The sequence below is a fragment of the Sciurus carolinensis genome, chromosome 13 (assembly GCF_902686445.1).
Source record: "Sciurus carolinensis chromosome 13, mSciCar1.2, whole genome shotgun sequence".
Lineage (NCBI taxonomy): Eukaryota > Metazoa > Chordata > Mammalia > Rodentia > Sciuridae > Sciurus > Sciurus carolinensis.
The window spans coordinates 75,212,999-75,234,569 of NC_062225.1; the positions used below are offsets into that span (position 1 = coordinate 75,212,999).

At 43.9% G+C, this 21,571-nt stretch overlaps 2 protein-coding genes across 9 annotated transcripts in view; one reads left to right on the forward strand and one right to left on the reverse strand.

Moving 5' to 3' along the window:
* The window catches only part of Adcy3 (adenylate cyclase 3), an 83,208-nt gene extending 68,183 nt beyond the window's left edge, over positions 1-15,025 (forward strand). For 2 of the 3 annotated variants that reach the window (XM_047522151.1, XM_047522152.1), the window contains exons 10-22: positions 1,213-1,355; positions 1,479-1,640; positions 2,768-2,855; positions 3,706-3,822; positions 5,577-5,836; positions 6,114-6,179; positions 6,748-6,829; positions 7,694-7,852; positions 8,353-8,499; positions 9,010-9,129; positions 9,998-10,121; positions 10,794-10,918; positions 11,544-15,025. In XM_047522151.1, the coding sequence (XP_047378107.1) occupies positions 1,213-1,355; positions 1,479-1,640; positions 2,768-2,855; positions 3,706-3,822; positions 5,577-5,836; positions 6,114-6,179; positions 6,748-6,829; positions 7,694-7,852; positions 8,353-8,499; positions 9,010-9,129; positions 9,998-10,121; positions 10,794-10,918; positions 11,544-11,726 (1,776 nt within the window). In that variant the 3' untranslated portion in view covers positions 11,727-15,025. The remainder of the gene's footprint in view (positions 1-1,212; positions 1,356-1,478; positions 1,641-2,767; positions 2,856-3,705; positions 3,823-5,576; positions 5,837-6,113; positions 6,180-6,747; positions 6,830-7,693; positions 7,853-8,352; positions 8,500-9,009; positions 9,130-9,997; positions 10,122-10,793; positions 10,919-11,543) is intronic. The other variant, XM_047522153.1, reaches the window with a different exon arrangement.
* The window catches only part of Cenpo (centromere protein O), a 33,432-nt gene that overhangs the window by 3,307 nt on the left and 8,554 nt on the right, over positions 1-21,571 (reverse strand). For 2 of the 6 annotated variants that reach the window (XR_007104608.1, XR_007104611.1), the window contains exons 4-10: positions 16,958-17,075; positions 15,631-15,890; positions 14,753-14,924; positions 13,932-14,098; positions 11,113-12,383; positions 7,671-7,828; positions 1,507-4,511 (exon numbers count right to left, since the gene is read on the reverse strand). Coding sequence is in view for 1 of the 6 variants with exons in the window: in XM_047522154.1 (XP_047378110.1) it covers positions 13,962-14,098; positions 14,753-14,924; positions 15,631-15,890; positions 16,958-17,075 (687 nt within the window). In the remaining 5 variants the exon portion in view is untranslated. Of the gene's footprint in view, positions 1-1,505; positions 4,512-7,670; positions 7,829-9,266; positions 12,384-13,931; positions 14,099-14,752; positions 14,925-15,630; positions 15,891-16,957; positions 17,076-21,571 lie in introns of those variants that run through there. The other 4 variants (XR_007104610.1, XR_007104609.1, XR_007104612.1 and 1 more) reach the window with 4 other exon arrangements.

A 21,571-nucleotide genomic window follows, 5' to 3' on the forward strand; every position in this document is an offset into this window, starting at 1 on the left:
ACTAGTGTGTTAACCCAGAGGATGGGCATGTCTTGGGAGATGATCCAGAACTGCCCACTGCCAAGGTGCTTCTCAGGGGTTGGTGATGTGGCTCAGTGGTACAGCATCTGCTGAGCACACCTGGGGTCCTGGGGTCCATCTCTAGTACTGCAAAGCACCAAAAAACATACTTAGCACTAAGAGTCTCTTGAGTAGATCTACTGACAAAGGTGAACTGGAGGTGGGTTATCTGCCTTGCCCAGGTGACTCTTGAGTGGGTTTGCTGATCTCCCTGTGCAAGGAGATAGGAGAGTTGTTCCCAAGGCCTTTGGGTCCAACATCAGAGAAGCTTCACATAACTAGCTTTCCCTTGAGCACCAATATTCAGCAGCTTTTCCTGATTGGTGATTTTCTTGATGAAAAGTGGACTTATAGAATTGATATAACTCAATGACGCGCACACAGAGATGGCTTTAGCAGCCTGTGACTCTTCATGTCCTAACTATTAGCCATTGTCACTCAGCTCCAGCATATGGTACCTGAAGAACCCATCCACGTCATTTTTACAGAGGAGAAAAATGGGACTGGGGAACCAGGAATTACCCAGGGTGGGTTCAAACTCAGCACAGTCCTTGCCCTGGCTCCCTGGTGCACTCTCGGACCTGTCCCAACTCTTGTCATTTGGACTGAGCTGTGTATCACAGCTGGAGTAGTATTTTTGGAGTTGATAGCTTTCCTCTGTGACTGGGAATGAGGTGGCAGCAGATGCCCCAGGCGACAAGCACATTCTTTACCCTTCCATCGTTCCCTTTTCATCCTCCTCTCCCAAACGAGCCAGAAGTGAGCTTTAGCTACTCTCTTAAGCCCTGGGGTTGGAGGTCACTTGTGCCCCCAAAGATGTCAACATATAGGGCTTCATGTGACCCCTTTTCCAGCAGTAGGATGTGCCAGAACTACACCCCACAGTGCTGTCTTGAATTCCAGGCCTCTGCATAGGTGCCAAGGGGCTGCTCCCCGACACTGCCATCAGCAGACTAGGGGCCTAGAGAGACCAGACAGGGTTTGGTTCAACAGGATGAAGCAACATGGCAGCATTGGGACTTCCTGTGAAAATGGTGCTTAGAGCTAATGGGACTGGTCCTCAGGAGTGCCACCTCTTTGGTTCCCTTCCCCCTCCACCTTCATCCTTCCCAAATCTTCCCACTGTGCTGATGCTGCCTCTCTGGCTTACAGGCAGACAACCCCTCATTTCCCAACCCCCGCCGGAGGCTGCGCCTCCAGGACCTGGCTGACCGCGTGGTGGATGCCTCTGAGGATGAGCATGAGCTCAACCAGCTACTCAACGAGGCCCTGCTGGAGCGAGAGTCTGCCCAGGTGTAAGTGGCCACTGAAGAGGCCCTCAGTGGGTACAGGAGCCCAGGCATCTGAAATACAGCCCCACTCCAGTAGGCTGTGGCACATGTGGCAATTGTGGCTCACGGGGCTTGTTTCCACTGCAGGGTAAAGAAGAGAAACACCTTTCTTCTATCCATGCGGTTCATGGACCCGGAGATGGAAATCCGCTACTCTGTGGAGAAGGAAAAGCAGAGTGGGGCTGCCTTCAGCTGCTCCTGCGTGGTCCTCCTCTGCACTGCCCTGGTCGAGATACTCATCGACCCCTGGTACGGGAGGGCAGTGGTGGCCAAGCAAGCCTCTCAGCCATGTGATGACACCTTAGGCCAGGCTGAAGTTAGAGGATGACTTTTACTGATGGAGAGATGGCTACTAGGTATATTTTGGAGACAATGCTGGCAGCATTTGCTGACACTGGTTGTGAGGTATGAAACAGTGAATGATGCCTCCAAGGTTGCTGACCAGCACCTGGCAGAATGGAGTTGCCATTAACCAAGATGGACAACATAGGAAAAGGAACACTGGACAGGCAAAGATCAGGAATTTGGTTTTGGCCATGTTAAGTTTGAGATGCATACAGATATCTCAAACATAGGTATCCATAGGCAGCGGAGTTGTAATCTGGGAACTGGGAGATACTGGTGGAGATGCCAACTTGGGAGTCAACTCCACACAGGGCGCATTGAGAGCATGAGACTTGACGAAATCACCAAGGGAGAGTGTAGGTGGAAAGAGAAGTGGGTCAAAGTCCGAGTCAGGTGGCGTAACTGCGTGTAGAGGTAGGAAGACATAAAGAACCAGCAGAAAGTGAAAAGATCCTGCAAACCAAGTGAGAATGTTTCGAGGAGGAGTTATGAGATGACCTCAAACTGGCCACTGGATTTAGCTACATGAAGTTTCTGAGGCTCTCCACTCTCTGTGAAGGGGTGAAATGGGAATGGGTGTGAAGGATTGAGAGACAGCAGATTTCTCAGAGTGAATGGGATGAAGTGGATGTGGAAGGAACTTGTCCACTGAGGCTCTGAGGAGTCAAGGGATCTGCCAGACGTTGCCACCCTCAGCAGTTCTGAACTGTGTATCATAGTTACATGGCAGACGCTCATTCCTAAGAATCCCTTCCCAAGTTTTTATTGGGCTATGTCCAGGGTATCTGTGACTCTCCCCTCTCTCTGGGAAATGTCCAGGGGACAACTGGGGAGGTGGCATGTTCCCAGGCCCTGTACTCAGTTGGTACTGCACTACCCAGGGCCTCTCGTTTTGTTCAGTAGAGTAGTAGCAGCAGCAGCAGCAGCAGCAATTCTCTGGTGTCACATTTAACTTGTACCATGCTTTTCTCTGTACTCTTGAGCTCCTCACCCAATCTCACCCTATTCTAATCATCATTTCTCTGCTGTAGGCTGATGACAAACTATGTGACCTTTGTGGTTGGGGAGATTCTGCTCCTGATCTTGACCATCTGCTCAATGGCTGCCATCTTCCCCCGGGTAAGAGGCATTGTCTGTTGGACTTGGAAGCTTCTGGAAGTGAGTGCACTCCCTATGAAACTGCATATTAAGGATCTATGTTTCCTGTCAAATTTTAATTGTCTTTTGTTGGGATGGTTCTGGCATTTATCCACTCACTCCCTTACTCATTCATCCGTCACTGTTGGCTGAACATACCCTCTGGGCTGGACTCCGATGGGCCATGGTGCTATATGTGACAGCACCCCAGTAAGGCAGTCTGGATAAAGGGGAACCTGGGTAGAAAAGCAATGCAGGCCCAGCTCGAAGGTGGGTTGGCTTTGACTATGAAGAACTTTAGGAGCCAGACTAAAGGGATTAAGACTTTCTCCTACAGGTACAGGGGTGCTAGGCAGTGTTTGATCAGAATGACAAGAGAAAAGTAGTGTTTTATAGAAATCTGACAGATGGCTTGACAGGTAACCTGAGGGATTTAGGTGTATTGACCTAGGAAAGGCTGGGTAGATGGTTAGGCAGAAGGCTGGTCCTGAAAGTTGTCCCCTGCCCTGTTTTGTCCTCTTGGAGACGGAGAATGAACAGTGCTGTCAGTGTTGTCCAAGCCTCCTTGATGGTCAGCATTTCTGTTCTGCCAAGGGCTGCAACTGGAGGCCATAGAGTTGCACACACACCTGGAGGACTGACAGATCGGCTAGACTCCTGCACTGTCTCCTCAGCGTGGCCTTACTCTGTCAGTTTTTGGGTGACACAGTGGCAAGGCACTTTTTAGGTTCCTAGGGGCAAAGTATGGGAGCAATCAGAGTCATCAGCAGTCATGTCTGCTGGACAAAGGGCTGTCAAAGGCTCATGACCCTTGAAATTCCATTCCTTCTAGGCCTTTCCTAAGAAGCTTGTGGCCTTCTCAACTTGGATCGACCGGACCCGCTGGGCCAGGAACACCTGGGCCATGTTAGCCATCTTCATTCTGGTTATGGCAAACGTTGTAGACATGGTGAGCTCCTCTGTCCTTGTTGAAGGGGAAATCAGTTCCCAGTGGAGAAGGGCTTCTGTACTAGCTGCACAAGCAGTCTGTTGGTCCATTCCTCTGCAAGCAGACATAGATTCAGAGTGGCATTTAAGTTCCTAAACTGATTACTCCAGCCAGATGAATGGGTCCTCTGCTGTTGCCCAGGGAACCTGAGACTAACGTGTTTCCTTGCAGATCTTCTCTCTCAGAGTCTGAGCCCAGTTCCATGAATCTAGTCCTGAGTTAAGAACATCAGTATCTACAGTTTCATATGAAAGTACTAAGGCTCAGAAAGATTCACTGACTTTCATCCACAGCCAGTCAGTGACATAGTCAAGAGTCCAAGAATTAAAGCAGTTTTAAATCCCACTTCCAAGTTTCCTTCCTTCATGTCTCTTTGTTTAGGGAGTGCAGACACACATGCCTTCTGTACACCTGAAGCATTCCTTACATTGTGGCTAGTGTCAAGTATCCATCTGGGCCAGGGAGGTAAACCTGTTTCACCAAAGGAGCTCCTGTTTACTTTCTGAACATGGCCAGAACTTCCTAGAAAGGTGGGACAGTAGGAACAGCAAGCTTCACAGGGCCCAGATGGCTAGAAGACAAAACATCTTCTGTTCTCCTCAGTTCATAGAGAAGCTGGAGGTTCTGTGAGCAGGCAGCCAGATGCTTTCCTAGGAAGAAGGGACAGAGTTGGAAACTCAGATCTATTGATTTAGAGCCACTAGGCATTTATTGAGCATTGAGTGCTTAGAGCTATCATGATGTTCTCTCGTCAGTCGTCACAGTTTCCTCCATTTGTGGTAGTACCATATGCACTCTCTTAAAAAAGTCCTTTCTTCAAGTATCATGCTGTCATATTATTTGCTGGATTTTAACAACTTTAAGTATAGGAATGAAATCAGCATGGAGACTTATTCTGGCAGTAGTGTAAGTGAAACAGCTCTAGGGCTGAAACCGTCAATCAGAAGTCTGGTTAGTTACATGCAGAGCTGACCATGCCCATGAGCTGCAGTGCCTACCACACAGGGAAAAGCCCTTGACTTGACCTCTTACATGTCAGAACACACCTGAGGCTGGTTTTAACAGGGTTATGAATGCCCTGCAGAACATCTGGAGTTCACCCCTTGGAGGGGTAAAAAAATGGGTTAGTGGTGATAATTCTGCATGTGCTAGAATTATATGCCAAGACCTTGCCAAAGCCAGACGAGCTGGAAGTTATACACACAATCTTTTTTTTTTTTTTTTTTTTCACTCCAGTTGATTGATATACTTTCTATTGATCACATCTGCACAGCAATGGATCCAGTGAAGGTAGTGAGCTCCCAGAGGGCAGTTTGGGCAGATTTGCTGCCACCGTAGGAAGCAGTAGTGGAGGCTGACTGGCCCATAGTCCTTCCTGCAGTGGCAGTGTGATCTGAAGAACATGCTGGATTGGAAACCTAAGGACCTGGCTCCTGGTTCACTTTATTGCTTGCTAATTATGCAGCTCTGGCCCAGTCCAGCCCTTAAGCCTTCTGCTCAATAGGGACAGTACTAAAAACACAAATGAATTTTTCTGAACATCAAATGAGATAATGGTAAGGCTCTCAGCAAACACTGCTTTTGTATTAGTCCCTGTATGGCTCCCCCATCCTTCTCAGTGTTTCTGAGGGAAGTGCAGGAGGCAGCTGAGTGGTCATTGCCATGGCACAGCCTCTCTAACAGTGTCTGCTGTTCCCTTCCGTCCTGGCCTCTAGCTCAGCTGTCTCCAGTACTACACCGGACCCTACAATGGAACTGCAGGGACGGAGCTGGAGGGAGGCTGCCTGGAGAACCCCAAGTATTACAACTACATCGCCGTGCTATCCCTCATCGCCACCATCATGCTGGTGCAGGTCAGCCATATGGTGAAGCTCACACTCATGCTGCTCGTCACGGGTGCGGTGGCCGCCATCAACCTCTATGCCTGGTGCCCCATCTTTGATGAATACGACCACAAACGCTTTCAGGAACATGAGTAAGATGAAGCCTGATTAGGGATCTGCATGGTCTCCTTCTACCCTGTCTACATTCCAAGGTCATGGGCCTGCATGGAGGTGGCATTCTGCCTCTGGGGCCCATCAGAGACTTATGGGAACCAGGGTTTGTGGTTTCTCAGACATGTCACTGGCTGGCTATGATCTGGGGACAGGTCCTTTCCATCTTGAGTGAAGACTGGGATACCTCAGTGTTTAGTTGGACATCAGTCTCTTGTACCCAGATGCAGCCTGAATGTGCTATTATCTGTCCCACAGCTTTCCTATGGTGGCCTTAGAGAAAATGCAGGTATTTTCTACACCTGGGCTTAATGGCACTGACAGGTAAGTGCTACTGTGTTTCCCCACTTGGTCTCTGCATCTATGGCCCTTCTAGAGACAGGGAATACACGAAGCTAGTACCCTGAATTTCACCCTTTCAAAGGCACATAAATTGTGGTGTATCTTCATACAGTAAAATATCATACAGTAATAGAAATTAACTACATAGCTCCACACAAAAACATGGGTGAAAGTTAGAAAAAGCCATGGTAAGATTGTGCCCTGGTCCCATTGCTGTGAAGTCCTATAGGAGTTCCTTCTGTGGACTACTACATGTTGTAAGGCCTTCTGTGATCAGTAAGGTGTTGTAGCAGTTAAGCATCTTGGAAGCAGCGCTGATGTAAATACCCTGTGTGGCCAGGCCCTGGCTGGCTGTTAGATAGAAGCCCAATGGCCTAGGAAAGTTCTGCTTTCAGGAGGTAAGGACTTCATGTGAAGGAACATAGGCGTGGGGAAAACTTCCAAGGCCCAGGGTGACAAGAAACAACAAAACCCAGTTGGAGGGAATTAAAAGTTCCTTCCAGGAGGGCAGCATGGGCGCTCTTTCAGTTGTATTCTGTATGCCTGGCAGGCTGCCGCTGGTGCCTTCTAAGTACTCAATGACAGTGATGATGTTCATCATGATGCTGAGCTTTTACTACTTCTCCCGCCACGTGAGTGCCTACACACCCTCCTGTCCTCTTGGCCCAAGCCCACCAGAGCCTCCCAAAAAGCAGTTCCAGGATCCTAGAACCCAGATTCCTAGATCCAACATTACCTGTGGCCCTTGCAGGCCACTGCATTCTCCATGTTCTGGTTTCTTCCTCAGTAATAAAGGAGATCTGTTCTTCACCTCCCCTTCTGACCTCCTCCAGGAGGTTAAAGGAAGCATGAGGGTTGGGGGAGGGGGGAGGTGCTGACACAAAGGCCTGGATAATGTCTATTCCCTAGGCCTGGACTCAGTCTCTCTATTCACCTGGCATGTGGTGGGGGAGGAGGGTGTCACTAATGTACTTGTCCACAGCCAGAAGAGAAGGGATCTGATGAAGTTTTAGGTTAATAGGAAGAAAAAAAAAAAAAGAAGGGAGACAGAGAGGGCAGGGAAATATCCATACAAGGAATGCACGTTAGCTCAGGTGCTGCCAGTAGTTTGCCAGGAAAAGAACTACTTTCCAAGTTACATCTCAGCCAAATGAACCTATTGGAAGTGGGGACTCCACCCTGAGCTGGAAGATTCCCTGCAATGCCCCACTCTACCTACCCAATATAGACCAGCAGCTAAAATTAGGTCCCAGGAGGCCCCGCACATACAGAAGGCTTCTTGGCTCTCAGCTGTAATCAGAGGCCAGGATCCATGCTTCAGCTGTGGGACAGTCTTTTTGATTATGTGAATCCTCTCAGGATCTACTTCCTTTGCCACTTAGCCATCTTCCTTCATTTTTCTAAGAGGATCCCCTCCACCAAGGTCCCCATTCTTTATCTTTCCATCACCTAGGTAGCTTTCAGAGCACATACCTTGCCTGTGTCTGTGTCTGTAGGTGGAAAAGCTGGCGAGGACGCTGTTCCTGTGGAAGATTGAAGTCCATGACCAAAAGGAACGTGTCTATGAGATGCGACGCTGGAACGAAGCCTTGGTCACCAACATGTTGCCTGAGCATGTTGCACGCCATTTCCTGGGTTCCAAGAAGAGAGATGAGGTGAGGGCATGGTCTGGAGGCTGGACCCATGAGGCATTTACCTTCATCTGCTCTTCCTTCCAGGGAGCTCCTCTGGGTCCAGGTCTTCTCATGATGGTTTGGGGCTCAGCAACAATATTAGCAGAAAAGAATTCCCTAGGTCTCTTTTAAAGGGCACTGCTATAGACACCGCTCCTTTAGATCACATCTCTGAGGCCCCATTTGAGAAGACGAGGCCTGGCCAGAGTCCTGCTTTCTGTTGATGTGATCTGAAAACAGAGTGGTTCCCATTTCCACGAAACCCTCTTTCTCAAAGCTGGGCTGTTACAGGAGCCAGGAAAGTTATTTTTCATTTATTCAAAGTTGTGATGAGCTATTTTCCAACCAAGCTGGGATAATCAAGAGAGATATCTGAGTTCAAAAGTTGAGTGTGCACTGTGTGGGAAGACAGATTCAGTTCCCCAGCACATCACCCCATTGAGCAGCCATCCTTTGAGCTCATGGGCCCTGCCTCCTTTTAGGAGTTATACAGCCAGTCTTATGATGAGATTGGAGTCATGTTCGCCTCCCTACCCAACTTTGCTGACTTCTACACTGAAGAGAGCATCAATAATGGTGGCATTGAGTGTCTGCGCTTCCTCAACGAGATCATCTCCGATTTCGACTCAGTGAGTTCCTTCCTGCCCCCTTCAGTCAGAGCTAACCCATCCCAGGACAGAAATCAATGAGAAGTGATTTACCCTAGCCTGGCTACATTTTCCCAGACAAGCCCCATAAGAACTTCTGCAGCTGTCTGGAATTGCTGGGTCTGAGGGGTAAGGTGGGAGCCTGAGAAATCACCTGCAAGTTCAAAAAATAAGGACTACCCAAAGATCCTGAGGCCCCAATCCCCCCTACCCTCACACTCAGATTCGGTAAACATTTATTGAGTAACTTGTATACCAGGGAAGTTGCTTTTATATACATGTTCAAATACCCCAGGAGACTGGTAATTTTCTCTCAGTGTTAAGGTTGTGGAAACTGGGGCTCAGAAAGTTAGGTAGTTTGCTAAGGACCATGGAGCAGGTTGGCATCTCCTGGATGCTTTGTGGTTCCTTGTAAATGGGAAAGTCTGTTAGTTGGCTCATTCATCTCCCTTGACTTTACTGATAATTCTTTTTCCTTAACCCTGGCCTCAGCTCCTCGACAATCCCAAATTCCGGGTCATCACCAAGATCAAAACCATTGGCAGCACGTATATGGCAGCTTCAGGAGTCACCCCAGATGTCAACACTAATGGCTTTTCCAGCTCCAATAAGGTAACTAAACTTGTTAGGTAGGTAACTATGTAGAGAGGAGACAAAGGCTTCTACCTGGGGAAAGGAGACCCAGCATGTGGGAAATAAGAAGTTACTGAGTAGTGTTGTACAAAGGGCTCCCAGACACACATTGCACGTGCAGTGCAGATATAAAAGAAAATTTATTGAGAAAGCCAAGAAACAACATACACAATCTTCCCTACTGTTCCAGTGTAGGCCTGAGGTGGTTTGTGCACACTGTGACCATGCCCCCTTCAGGATTCATACTTTTATAAGTGGGGAGCAGGAGCCTTCTATGCAATTCTGTAACAATGAAAACTTAAAGAGGAAGACCTGAGAACTCATTGGCTGCTATCTGCTCTCTGCTAAGTTAATACAGACTTGTGGAACCCAGGTGTCAAACACTGTTCTTAAAACATGGTCCTGTTCTACCTTTACAACTATGTCAGTACTCAATTTCTGGATAAGTCTGATGAAGCAGGTTGAAGGTGGGTCATCACCCTCAAGTGCTTAAAATCTAGTTGAGGAATCCAAACAAAAGTAACTACACAAAAACCTGAAGACCAGGCTTAGGGCATGGAGACCTGCATCGTGATCAAGTACCTGACAGACAGGAAGTAGCTGAGTTGGGTAGAGCCTGTCTTCCCCATCACCATGGCCAGTCTTTGTCCTAAACCTGCTAGAGGGACCTATGTGAACTCTTATTACAGCAATATGCTGCAGCAGACTCCAGGAGGAAGGAAAGACCACCAAGTAGATGTAGAGACCCCTTCCCCTGCAAATGCCGCTACAGGAAGGAAGCAGGAGAGCAGGCTGCTCTGGTGAGTGCCTGGGTGGCTCCTAATTCTTTCACCACTGCTTGACACAGGAGGAAAAGTCAGACAAGGAGCGCTGGCAGCACCTGGCTGACCTGGCTGACTTTGCACTAGCCATGAAGGATACACTTACAAACATCAACAACCAGTCCTTCAACAACTTCATGCTGCGCATAGGTAAGGGGTCTGGGCCACCTGCCTTGGCCGTCTGGTGCTAGGGACATCAGCAGGAAAAGATCAGAGGCTCAGGAAAATGAAAGGCAGTTAGGGTGGGGAGGTCACACACTCACAGACCTGGAGAGGATTTGGAGCATCTTTAGTCCAGTCTCCAAACTGAAAACCGAATGATGAAATGGCTGAGCTAGACCTGGCCTCATGGCACACTCTCATAATCTAGCATTCCTTATGACCTAGCCAGGAAGTGGGTCTGTTGTCTGAACTTTGAAGGTATTTCTGGGCCTGCTAAGGACTTTCCTCCTCAGAGCAGATTGCCTTTTGAAAGGGGTTAATGTCACTTGCCAATTCCCTAGAGGGGGTCTCCTGGATGAAGTTGCAAAGCCTGAAGTACTAGGTATGTTAAAAGCTGGACAGTATTGCACTGATTAAATCAGTGTACTGGGGTAGCCAATATCTGCATAGACTTAGTGAGGACAGGATGAATAGGAGACATAGTTTCTGCCTTCAAGTAGCTCAGGGATGACTTCAATAAATACAAAGTATTACAAAATCAGGAGCTTTGTGGTGGGGGTCAGGTGAAAATTTTTATAAAAGAGGAGTTGGTAGCTTCTGAGGGAGGATAATGCCAAGCTTGGCATGTGGCTGTGCTGAACTTTATGTCTCCTGCTCCAGGCATGAACAAAGGAGGGGTTCTGGCTGGGGTCATTGGAGCCCGGAAACCACACTACGATATATGGGGCAACACAGTCAATGTGGCCAGCAGGATGGAGTCCACAGGGGTCATGGGCAACATTCAGGTATGTTCAGCATGCTCAGATGCAGGGAACAGGACAAAAGCAGGACAGTGAGTGCTCTGCTTTGCACCACTGCCTCCAGTCACTGGCCCAGAACACGAAGCTGGCAGAGCTGTGAGGTGAAGATCATGCATGGGAAGAGAGGGAGGAAAGTGCTCACCCCACTTAGGTTTGAGTTTAAGTTGAGAAGCGCTTACCCTTCGGTGTGAACTGATGTCTGGTGCTGAAAGCAGCTCCCCCTGCAACACTCGTGGTATGTCATCTGAGTCTGCCAGAAAAGCCCCATGAAATGGGAGCCCAGGGAGTAGAGTAGGGAGTTAAAGTTCCCAGACTGCAGTCTTCTGCATGGGTGACCTGAGGCTGTCCTACTGGGAGAGAGGACTAAGGCTGTCTTTGAGAGGGAGAAGGGCTTTGGACCAGTCACCCTGAGTTCCATGGTTCTCACCTCAGGCCCTCTTGGGTGTCTGGGGTAGAGCATTGAAGTTCGGCACTGACGGGGACCTGATGGTCACATAAATATAGTACTGTGTGGATCCATTTTCAGCCCAAACACCCAAGTCCCTCAGCCCAGCACAGTCTAGGCTCCCTCCCTAACCCTAAGCTCTCTTACTCTCTCCTTCACATGCAGGTCGTAGAAGAAACGCAGGTCATCCTCCGAGAGTACGGCTTTCGCTTTGTGAGACGAGGTCCCATCTTTGTGAAAGGGAAGGGCGAGCTTCTGACCTTTTTCTTAAAGGGGAAGGATAAGCCAGCTGCCTTCCCCAATGGCTCCTCTGTTACACTGCCCCATCAGGTGGTGGACAACTCCTGAATGGCCTCTGATCCCACAACGGCCCACATGGGAAGGGAGAGGTTTTTTTCTTTTTGGAACTGAAGAAAGGCCTTCAGAAAGGGCAATGACCACATCTTGATGTTCCTGAATTGTTGAAGTGCACACTCCCGTAGACTTTAGGTTTAAAAATCTTAAGCCTTCATTTGTTTGTGGATATGTCAGCTCTGAGGGTGGCCATACTATTCTTCAGTGTGCCTGTAGCTTCCCCAGTGTAGGGGGTCTTAGGCGTAGTACTGAACAGTCCTTCCAGAGCCCCAGTTACAACTCAGCCCTTCTTCCCCCAGAGAGGCCATGGCCACTGTGAGTAAGAATTCAGCAGAGGTGGAACGAAGCTGCCTTTGCCCCGGGCTGGGAGCACAGGTACAGGAGCTTTGCTAAAAAGAGTAGAGCGTGGCAGAGCTAGACACTGCTGGAGAATGCTCCACTCCTGGTTGGAACCTGACGGCAGTGCTTTCGTTGTGAAGAGAGCTCCAGTGGGACCTGATTGTCTCCGCAGGGTCCCAGTTAGGTTAAATGGTCCTTGTCCTGATGTGCCTGGTAATCTTGAAAGGTTCTTCTGGAACCCCCAATCACCTTAGTCATGAGAGCAGAAAGTGCAATATTTCCTTTCACCTGGTAGGGGGAGGGGGGTTATTTCTGAAAGAAAAATATATAAACAGATCTTCTACATTTATATTTTTAACCTGTTAAAAACTTTCCAATATTGCCTTGCCTTTTGAGCTCTTGCTACGGTCGCCTTTGCTACTGCTTTAAGAGAATTTACAGGTATTGATAAAGAACAAGACTGTTTTATTAAAAGCTTTACTCAACTTGAATGGAATCATTGAGGAGATTCTGTTAATGCACCCTACTAAGTGCTTCAGCAGCCCAACCAAATGCTTAGAAGAACTTGAACTGAGACATCTTTTATTCTTCTTTTTTAAATTTTTAGTGTAGATGGACATAATACCTTTATTTATTTATTATGTGGTGCTGAGGATTAAGCCCAGTGCCTCACATGGGCTAGGCAAGTGCTCTCCCACCAAGCCACAACCTGAGCCCCTTTTATTCTTAAACTGCTTTAAGGTCGGCCCAGGCTGCGCTCTTCCAAGTGTTCACTGGAGCTCCCACACATGGATGTGCCTCACGTTCGTGAGATCCAGGAAGTGGCCATTTCAGAGCGAAGCATGAATATAACTGTGGGCCTCAGGAAGTAACCCCTATTATCTGTAAATGGGCAAAGGAGGGACAGGAATTGAAAGGAGGAAGCTGATCAGCTAGACTTGGGTTTTCACAGCTGTCCACCTACCCTAAGCCAGGGAAAAGTAAGTACCAGCACATGGTTACAGGGAGAAACAACACACTGAAAGGCCCTGAAGATGGAGTGTGAGATTGTGCAGCCATGGCCTGGAGGTTCTAGGAGGGGAAAGGAAGACATGAAAAAAAGAGGGTCCATTTCCATTTGTAAGATTCCAACAATTTTTCCTCAAAATGACTATATGCACTAAGCTCTCTACTAAAATGCTTTAGGAAACAAGATATTAGGCACAAAACCCTAATTATTTTATCTTTAGTTCTCTGGCACATCATATTATAAAACAGTGGCCACTGTTCCAAATCAAAGTAAACACACTTCCCTTCCTATGATCTATCCCATATCTGGAGTGTCCTAAGAACTTTCTTTTAGTGGGCCTGGGGTTGTGGCTCAGTGGTAGAGTGCTTGCCTAACATTTGTGAGGCACTGGGTTCGATTCTCAGCACCACATATAATGTACATTTACATGTAGGTCCGCCAAAATGTAAAAAAAAGATACTTGTTTAAAAAAATACTTTTCTTTTCAAAGTCTTAGGAAAATGAGGCAAAATTACTCAAAGGTTTCATAAAAGGTAGAAATGTTCCTTAGTCTTTCATAAAATAAGTCCTACTACCCCACAAAAAGTTCTGATTTGGAACTAAAACAAGATTAAATCAATTAATGCCTCAGAAGAAGAGATGATCCTGAGCACTGATAACAAGTGATCAACCATGGAGAATTGTCTAAAAATTCCAGTGCCTATGGGAGTCAAATTTGCTTCTTGTCATTCTGATGAAGAAGCAGGTATCTATTCTTAGGGCAAGGATGGTCCCCAAGCAAGGAGTCAGAGCCTTTCAGTTTTCAGTTCTAGGACCACACCCAGGACTGGGGACAGTACTAGTGCACTCACTTCAGATGTGCTCCCAATGGAAACATTATTTTAGGAGGCCAGACTCAAATCCAGCTTTTCTCCTTCTCTTGAAAATGAAGCAAACACTCGATGCAGTGGCACTGTACAGAACAATGTTTCATGAGATGCTCTCTGCTTTTCCCATGCAGTGGACAATGTTTCCATTCCTAAAAAACAGAGATTTTCTCAGTCTCATTTGAGTGCAACTAGGGGAATCACAACCTGGATTACCACTATTCTGGACACCTTTTTTTGGTTTGGAGCTGAGAGTCTGCCCCTTATTAAGCCAATGTAATTGAGACCAGGATTTGAAACAGACTCTGCCCAGGGAAATAACACCTATGGTGTGAAACTTGTGGCACCTTCACAATTTCTGCCTCCTAAATACGTTTTACTCAACTTTTCATCATTGTCAATGTCACATTGTTATGGCACACTTAACTGAGAGAAGCTCGCTCGTGCACACATGCACTTGTTATGGTACATTTAACTGAATGGAGTCTTTTGGCTCCATTCACCATAGATGACCCTATGATTCAGTCTTTCTTCAAGAGGGTCTCCAACGAAAAGATAAGAACATGGGCTGAGTTGGGTGTGGCAAGGAGGGGGAAAACTAGGATAATTATATATGCCATTTTCAAAGAAGAAAGGAAAAAATGATAAAAACAATATTCTTTGTGTCTTACTGAGTAAATTTATAGTATGAAAACAGAAGAAAATTCTCAAGGGGTTCACTTAATGTAGTCTACCTGATTTACCTGCTTCAATGTGAATAAACCAGAGCATATTATATTTCTTCAATGAGGTGTCTTTCCTCATACCTTGATATGTAACGGTGACATCAGTTGGAAGAGTTCTTGTGAGGTCTTTATATAGCAATCTGGCACAAAATGGGAATGACCGATCCCCCAGATCCACTTTGTAAGTAAATGACAGCAAGTTGCACAGGGGGTTTCTCTGCAAGGGCCCAGTGAGAAGGGCTGCGAAGTCACTCTATGAAGGTGAGGAACAAAGCAAGTGTATGAGGATTGCTGCTTCACAGGCAATGGTTGTGATGCTTTAAGCATGCCTACCAAAAGAGAGCCCATTCATTAAATTTCGGAGAAAGAAATGAACAGAAAAATGCCTAAAAAATAAAAGACTAATGAAAAACATATATAAGATAAAGAAGCCAAGTACAGTTAGTCCCAGCTACTCAGGAGGCTGTGGCAGGAATATCACTTAAGACCCACAGTTTGAGACCAGCCTAAGAAATAGTAAGTTGCCTGTCATTAAAAAACAAACAAACAAAAAAACTCACTGAGACTGTGACAGCCTTGAAAGCTTGCAAGGGGAAGATGGATTGCAGTCCTCTATGGTATTAGGCATCTATATTCAAGGCTCAGTCATGTACTCTGAAAATTCTGGTTGAATTAAAAGTACAGCAAGCATGCTTCACTACCTTGTGATAAAAGTTTGAGGACCACCAGGAGAGTGCCTTAACCAGGACTCACACTTCATCATCCAAGTTTTCAAAGAGTAAGAAAAAAGGAGTGGAAAATAGATTGTAAATTTTTAAGAAGTATCAGAAAGATAATGAATAAACTTCTGGCTCAGAGTTAAGAAATATTTAAAATACAAAAGAGAAGTTGTCCTTTTGTTTTCCTTTTAATTTTATCTCAGGTCCACAAAATAAAGTATATAAGATCCTAGAAAATACCTGAAGTTGATCTGCCTGGTACTTCCTCCCAGAATAAGCATTTAGGTATTCACAGAGACTGAACAGGAAGTGCTGAATATCAGTCTGTAAGTATTTTGCAGCAATTTTTTCAAGAGGAATGAAGCCTGGAATGGAATGGTGATGGATTTGGAGCGGCTTCTGTATGACAAGGTCCACAAAATAGGAATCCAGTAGGTTCCCCTCAAAAGCAGTGCTGATACAGACACAGACTCCGCGGCTGGTTACTTTTCCACTGAGCCCTGAAACAAACAGTAAGATGATACCAATCAACAAATGCTGGCAAAGGTAGTACCTTATTCATATAAGCACACTGGTAGCTTGCATAGCCTGGCATATGTGCCTGAATGCTTCTTGAGTATCAACGGCTCCTCCCCTTGATTCTAGATCATTATTAAGACTGAACTGTTAAAACCACAGAAGACTGGGAAGGAGGGGCTGGAGTTGTGGCTCAGTAGTAAAGAACTTGCCTAGCATGTGCAAGGCACTGGGTTTAATTCTCAGCACTACATATAAATAAATGAATAAAATATTCATCATCTAAAAAAATATTTAAAAAAAAAAAAGAGAGTGGGAAGGAAAAGACACCTGAGCCAGGTGTGAGGGTTCATGCCTATAATCCCAGCAACTGGGAAGACTCAGGCAGGAGAATTGTAAGTTCAAGGCCAGCCTGGGCACTCAGTGCCCCAAGTTAAATCTCCTGTACCACAAAAAAAAAAAAAAAAGAAAGAAAGAAAGAAAGAAAAAGACACACTAAATACCAAACTATTCAGGAAAATTTTTTTAAATTTAAAAAAAAAAAAATTTTTTTTTTAATGATACTAGGAAAAGAACCCAGGACCCTGAACATGCTAGGCAAGAGCTCTGCCACTGAGCTATATCCCTACCCTTTACCTTTCTTTTCCCCCAGTGTCAAATAATTCATGTTAATCCCGTACTTCCCACAATCCTCTTGTAGCATAGTTGGAAGAATAAATCCCCATCTATGCTAAAATAGAGAGATGAGGAATTCAAATTATTGTATGACCAATAGCACAAAGCAGGCCAAAAGTGAAAAAAAAAAAAGTTCAAATGTAGGGTCTGGCACATGATGCCTGCTAAAATGAACGGGCTCAGTCTGCACAAAGAAACCTATCTTACAGGTAAACATGCCTATGAACAATATGCCAACTTTGTATGTGTGTTTATGATGGCAGGAAGGGACTACAAAATAAATTCTCAGGAAGTAGTCCAGGACAAAAAACACAGGTAGCATACTAACTCACGAGCGACAGGGGCCCAGGATGAATCAGGCCAGGACAAATTATACCTGTAAAATGATAAGCTTGCAGAATGGCTTTCATGTTTTCCTGTTTTCTTTCCAAAACATCTTGCTCACTGATCTCCACTGTTTGGTCAGGTTCTACGTTGGCAGAAGATGCTTTAGCCTGCAAGATATGCAGCAAATCAAACTGGATACTAAGGGGTATTATCACAAAGTCCCTGCCCTGACCTGACTGGATAAAAGCAAAATGCAGAGTAGTTTCTATTATGTAAAGCATCAAGACCTAAATACTGCTTGTGGCCATTCAGTTGGTGCTGTGAATTCACAGAAGTAGAATCTGTGGGTCATGGTGTCCTAGAAGAGTAGAAACTACAAGCCAAAGAACAATTCGAGTTTGGGTGGAAATGAAGAAGACTGTGGGGGGCAGGGGAGGGTGTGAGGAACATCTAGGATGAGCACTGGGTGGGCACAACAGATAGCTATGAAGAGGCAAAGCCAGGAAAGCTGTTCTGAGTGAGGCTGCAGGATTTCAAATGCCAGGATTCCAACACTTGCACTTCTAGCTATAGCCCAGCAGATGGAATAAGGCTAAAATTCCCTCTGAGAACTATGCAAGCTGAATAAAATAGCAAATATAAATAAGCAAGCAAGCAAACTGAAAGATGAACTGAAGGCATTAGAGAACAAGCCAAACAACCAAGATTGAAGAGTAAAGATAAATGCTCTGAAGTTAGCTGGCTCTCCCTTGCAGCTTTTCCCTTCAGACAACTGGCTTATTTGTATCTCAAGGTGCATGGCCTGACAGGAAGCTAGAGTAGCAGTTTCAGTATAGGGAGAGCAAAGATTGGAAACCACTGTCACCAAAGTGGTCTTTCTACGGGTCAAAATTTCACAGAGAAGGGAACCCAATATTCTGCGTGTAATTTGCCCTCCTGGCATTTGCTAATTCCTAATCAGTGCATGTGTGACTCGGAACTAAGAAACTACACACACAAAAAAAGTTGTTAAGCAGAGATTTTGACAGAATAAAGTTTGGAGTTCAGGCCCTGCCAAGGAAAAGAGGTTTTGATACACCTGTCCCCAAAACACTCTCAAACTTTCAACTGAGGGCCCTAGAAAAAGTCTATATCTTGGGAGTGAGGGCAAATGGGAACTAGACCACCTCAACAAAATCAAGGTGATCTATTCACATGTTATCTGCCTGCCAAGAAAAAAAAACTTAAATTTTCTCTGAAGGAATATAATACTTCTTAGACTGCTATATTTTTTCCATATATAATACTCCTTACTCAATCAAGAAAATTACCAGGCATACCCAAAAAGAGAAAGAGATGACTGAAAATCATAAGAAAAAGACAACAGAAACAGATTCAAGGAATTCTGCTATCTGAGTTATCAGGTATGCGATTAAAATAGGTTAAAAGATGGAGAACTCATACCAAAGAGTTAGAATCTGTGTGTGTGTACAAAATTTTTAAAATTTTACATATAAATCAGATGGCAATCCTAGAATCAAAAAGTTTAGTAACAAAAATTAGCGATTTAATAGAGGTAAAAGCCAACTAAATAGTAAGAAAAAGTGATAAGGGAAGTGAAACAGATGTATGTTCATAACCTGATTAAAACAAATATGAAGAAAAAATGGATTGGAAAATCAGTAAACATATAGGTCATAGAAAACAACAAAACCAACCAACCATACCATGGAAGTCCAAGAAGAAAAAGAATGAGGTAATAGCCAAATTTTCCAAAACAGATGAAAAATGTCCACTAATGATTTAAGTTCTACAAACATCAAGCAGAATAAAGAAAGAAAACAATGTCTAACATCACATTATAATATAAAACTGCTGAAAACCAACGAAAATCTTGAAGTCTGAGGGAAATAAAAAGACATATATTCAAACAATAAGACTAATCAGACCTAGAAACAGTGATATATTTGAAGTATTAACAAAAATAACTTCCAATCTTTAACTCTATACACAGCAAAAAAATGCTTGAAGTTTTAAAATACAATGAAAGATGATTTCAGACAAAAATAGAAAATGTAATACCAGCAGATTTTATACTAAAAGCACCAAAATGAGCTATTTGTGTGAAAGAAAATAATCCCACATGAAAATGCAGGAAGTAATAGAGTACTGAAAAGGTTAACTATGTGTATAACTCTAAAGGAATACTGACTATATAAAACAAATAGCACAAAAAATTATAATAACCTGATACACTGAGATGTAGGTAATTACATTAAAAGTTCATGAACTAAATACTCCAATTAAAAGACACAAGACTGGGCCAGGTGTGGTAGTGCATGTCTGTAATCTCAACTACTTGGAAGGCTGACCTGGGTAATTCAGTGCGATACTGTCATAAAATATAAATAAAAAGGACTGAGGATGTAGCTCAGAGGTAGAATGCACTGGGGTTCAATCCCCAATACTGGACCAAAAAAAAAAAAAAAAAAAAAAGGACAAAGACAGGCTAAATTAAAAATATTTATATGCTACTATTATATAAGGAATACTTTTTTTGCAATTAACCAATTTTCTAAATTTATTTATTTTTATTGTTACAAACTGCATTTTGATTCATTGTACACAAATGGGGTACATCATTTCATTTCTATGGTTGTACATGATGTAGATTCACACCACTCATGTAATCATACATGTACACAGGGTAATAATGTCTGTCTCATTCCACTCTTTCCTTCCCCCACCTCAACCCCTCCCCTCATTTCCCTCTACACAAAACAAAGTTCCTCCATTCTTCTCTTATCTGCCCCCCACCAAAAGGAATACTTCAAATATAAGAGCACTGAAAGACTGAGAGTAGAAAGACATGTTTATGATGAAACTCTAACCAAAAAAGTTATTTGTATGGGGGTGTGGTGTGGTGGTAAAGGGCTCGCCTAGCTTGCATAAGGCCCTGAGTTCTAGCCCCAGCCCTGTGAAAAAAGAAAAAAGTTGTACTAACATTTTATAAAGACCTAAAGACAAAAAATTTAACAAAACAATAAGAACATTTCATAATAAAAGATTAACTCAATCAGGAAGATATAACAATCCTAAATTTGTACCTAAAACATACAGAAAAAGAAAGAAAAAGATTTAAAAGATCCATAACCACAGGGGGAGATTTTAACAAATCTAATCTCAGTAACTGATAAAATAGGTAAATCAGTAAGGATGTAAAATATTTAAACATGATGACAGAAGAAATACGAATGGTCAACAAATGTATGAAAAAATGTTCAACTTCTCTAGCTCTATGGAAATGCAAATTGAAACCACTGAGATTTCATATCACTCCAGTCAGAATGGCAATTATCAAGAATACAAGTAATGGGCTGGTTTGGGCTCAGTGGTAGAGCACTCGCCTAGCATGTGTGAGGCACTGGGTTTGATTCTCAGCACCACATAAAAAAATAAATAAAGATATTGTGTCCATCTACAGCTAAAAATATTAAAGAAAAAATATAAGTAACATTAAATGTTGGTGAGGATGTGGGGGAAAAGGCACATTCATACACTGCTGGTGGGAATGCAAATTGGTGCAACTATTCTGGAAAGCAATGTGGAGATTCCTCACAAAACTTGGAATGGAACCACCATTTGACCCACTCTTTGGTACATACCCAAAGGGCTTAAAATCAGCATACTACAGTGACACAGCCACATCAATGTGTATAGCAGCTCAATTCATAAGAGCCAAACTATAGAACCAAACTAGATACCCTTCAAGATATGAATGGATAAAGAAAATGTGGTATATATACACAATGTAATATTACTCAGTCATAAAGAAGGATGAAATTATGGCATTTGCCTGTAAATGGATGGAACTGGAGACTATAATGCTAAGTGAAATAAGTCAATCCCAAAAATACAAAGACTGAAAGTTCTCTCTGATATGCAGATGCTAACACACAATAAGAGGGGAAGGGAATAATAGAAATTCATTGAATTAGACAAAGGAGAATGAAGGGAAGGGAGAGGGGGTGGGAATAGGAAAGACAGTAGGATGAATTAGATATACCTTTCCTATGCTCACATATGACTATACCACAAGTGAAACTCCACATATCATGTTCAACACAAAAACAGGATCCTAATTAGAATAAGTTATACTCCATGTACATATTATATGTCAAACTATACTATCATATCTAAAAAAACAAAAATAATTTAAAAAATGAAAAACTAAACATGATGAACACATTTGATCTATTTGATATATATCAAATACAGTACCCAACAAATGTAAAATCCATATTTAATGCTCATGAAATATTTACCAAAACTGATCATATGATGGGTCATATTCTCTCACCATAGTGGAATTAAGCTGTAAATCAGTAACTAAAACAAATAACTAACAAATACCCAAAGTTTTGGAAATTAAGCAATATGCTTCTAAAACTTATAGGCCAAAGAAAATATCACAATAGAAAACTAAAAATGTCTTGAATTGAAATGACAATGAAAATAGGAGAACTTGTGGTATATAGTGAAGGTCGTGTTTAACAGGAAACTTTATAATCTTAAATACACATAAAAGAAGGCAATAAGTATGCATCCTAAGAAGCTAAAATAAAGTAATTTAAATCCAGAGGAAGCAGAGCACATAAGTCAACGAAACTAAAAAAAACACAGA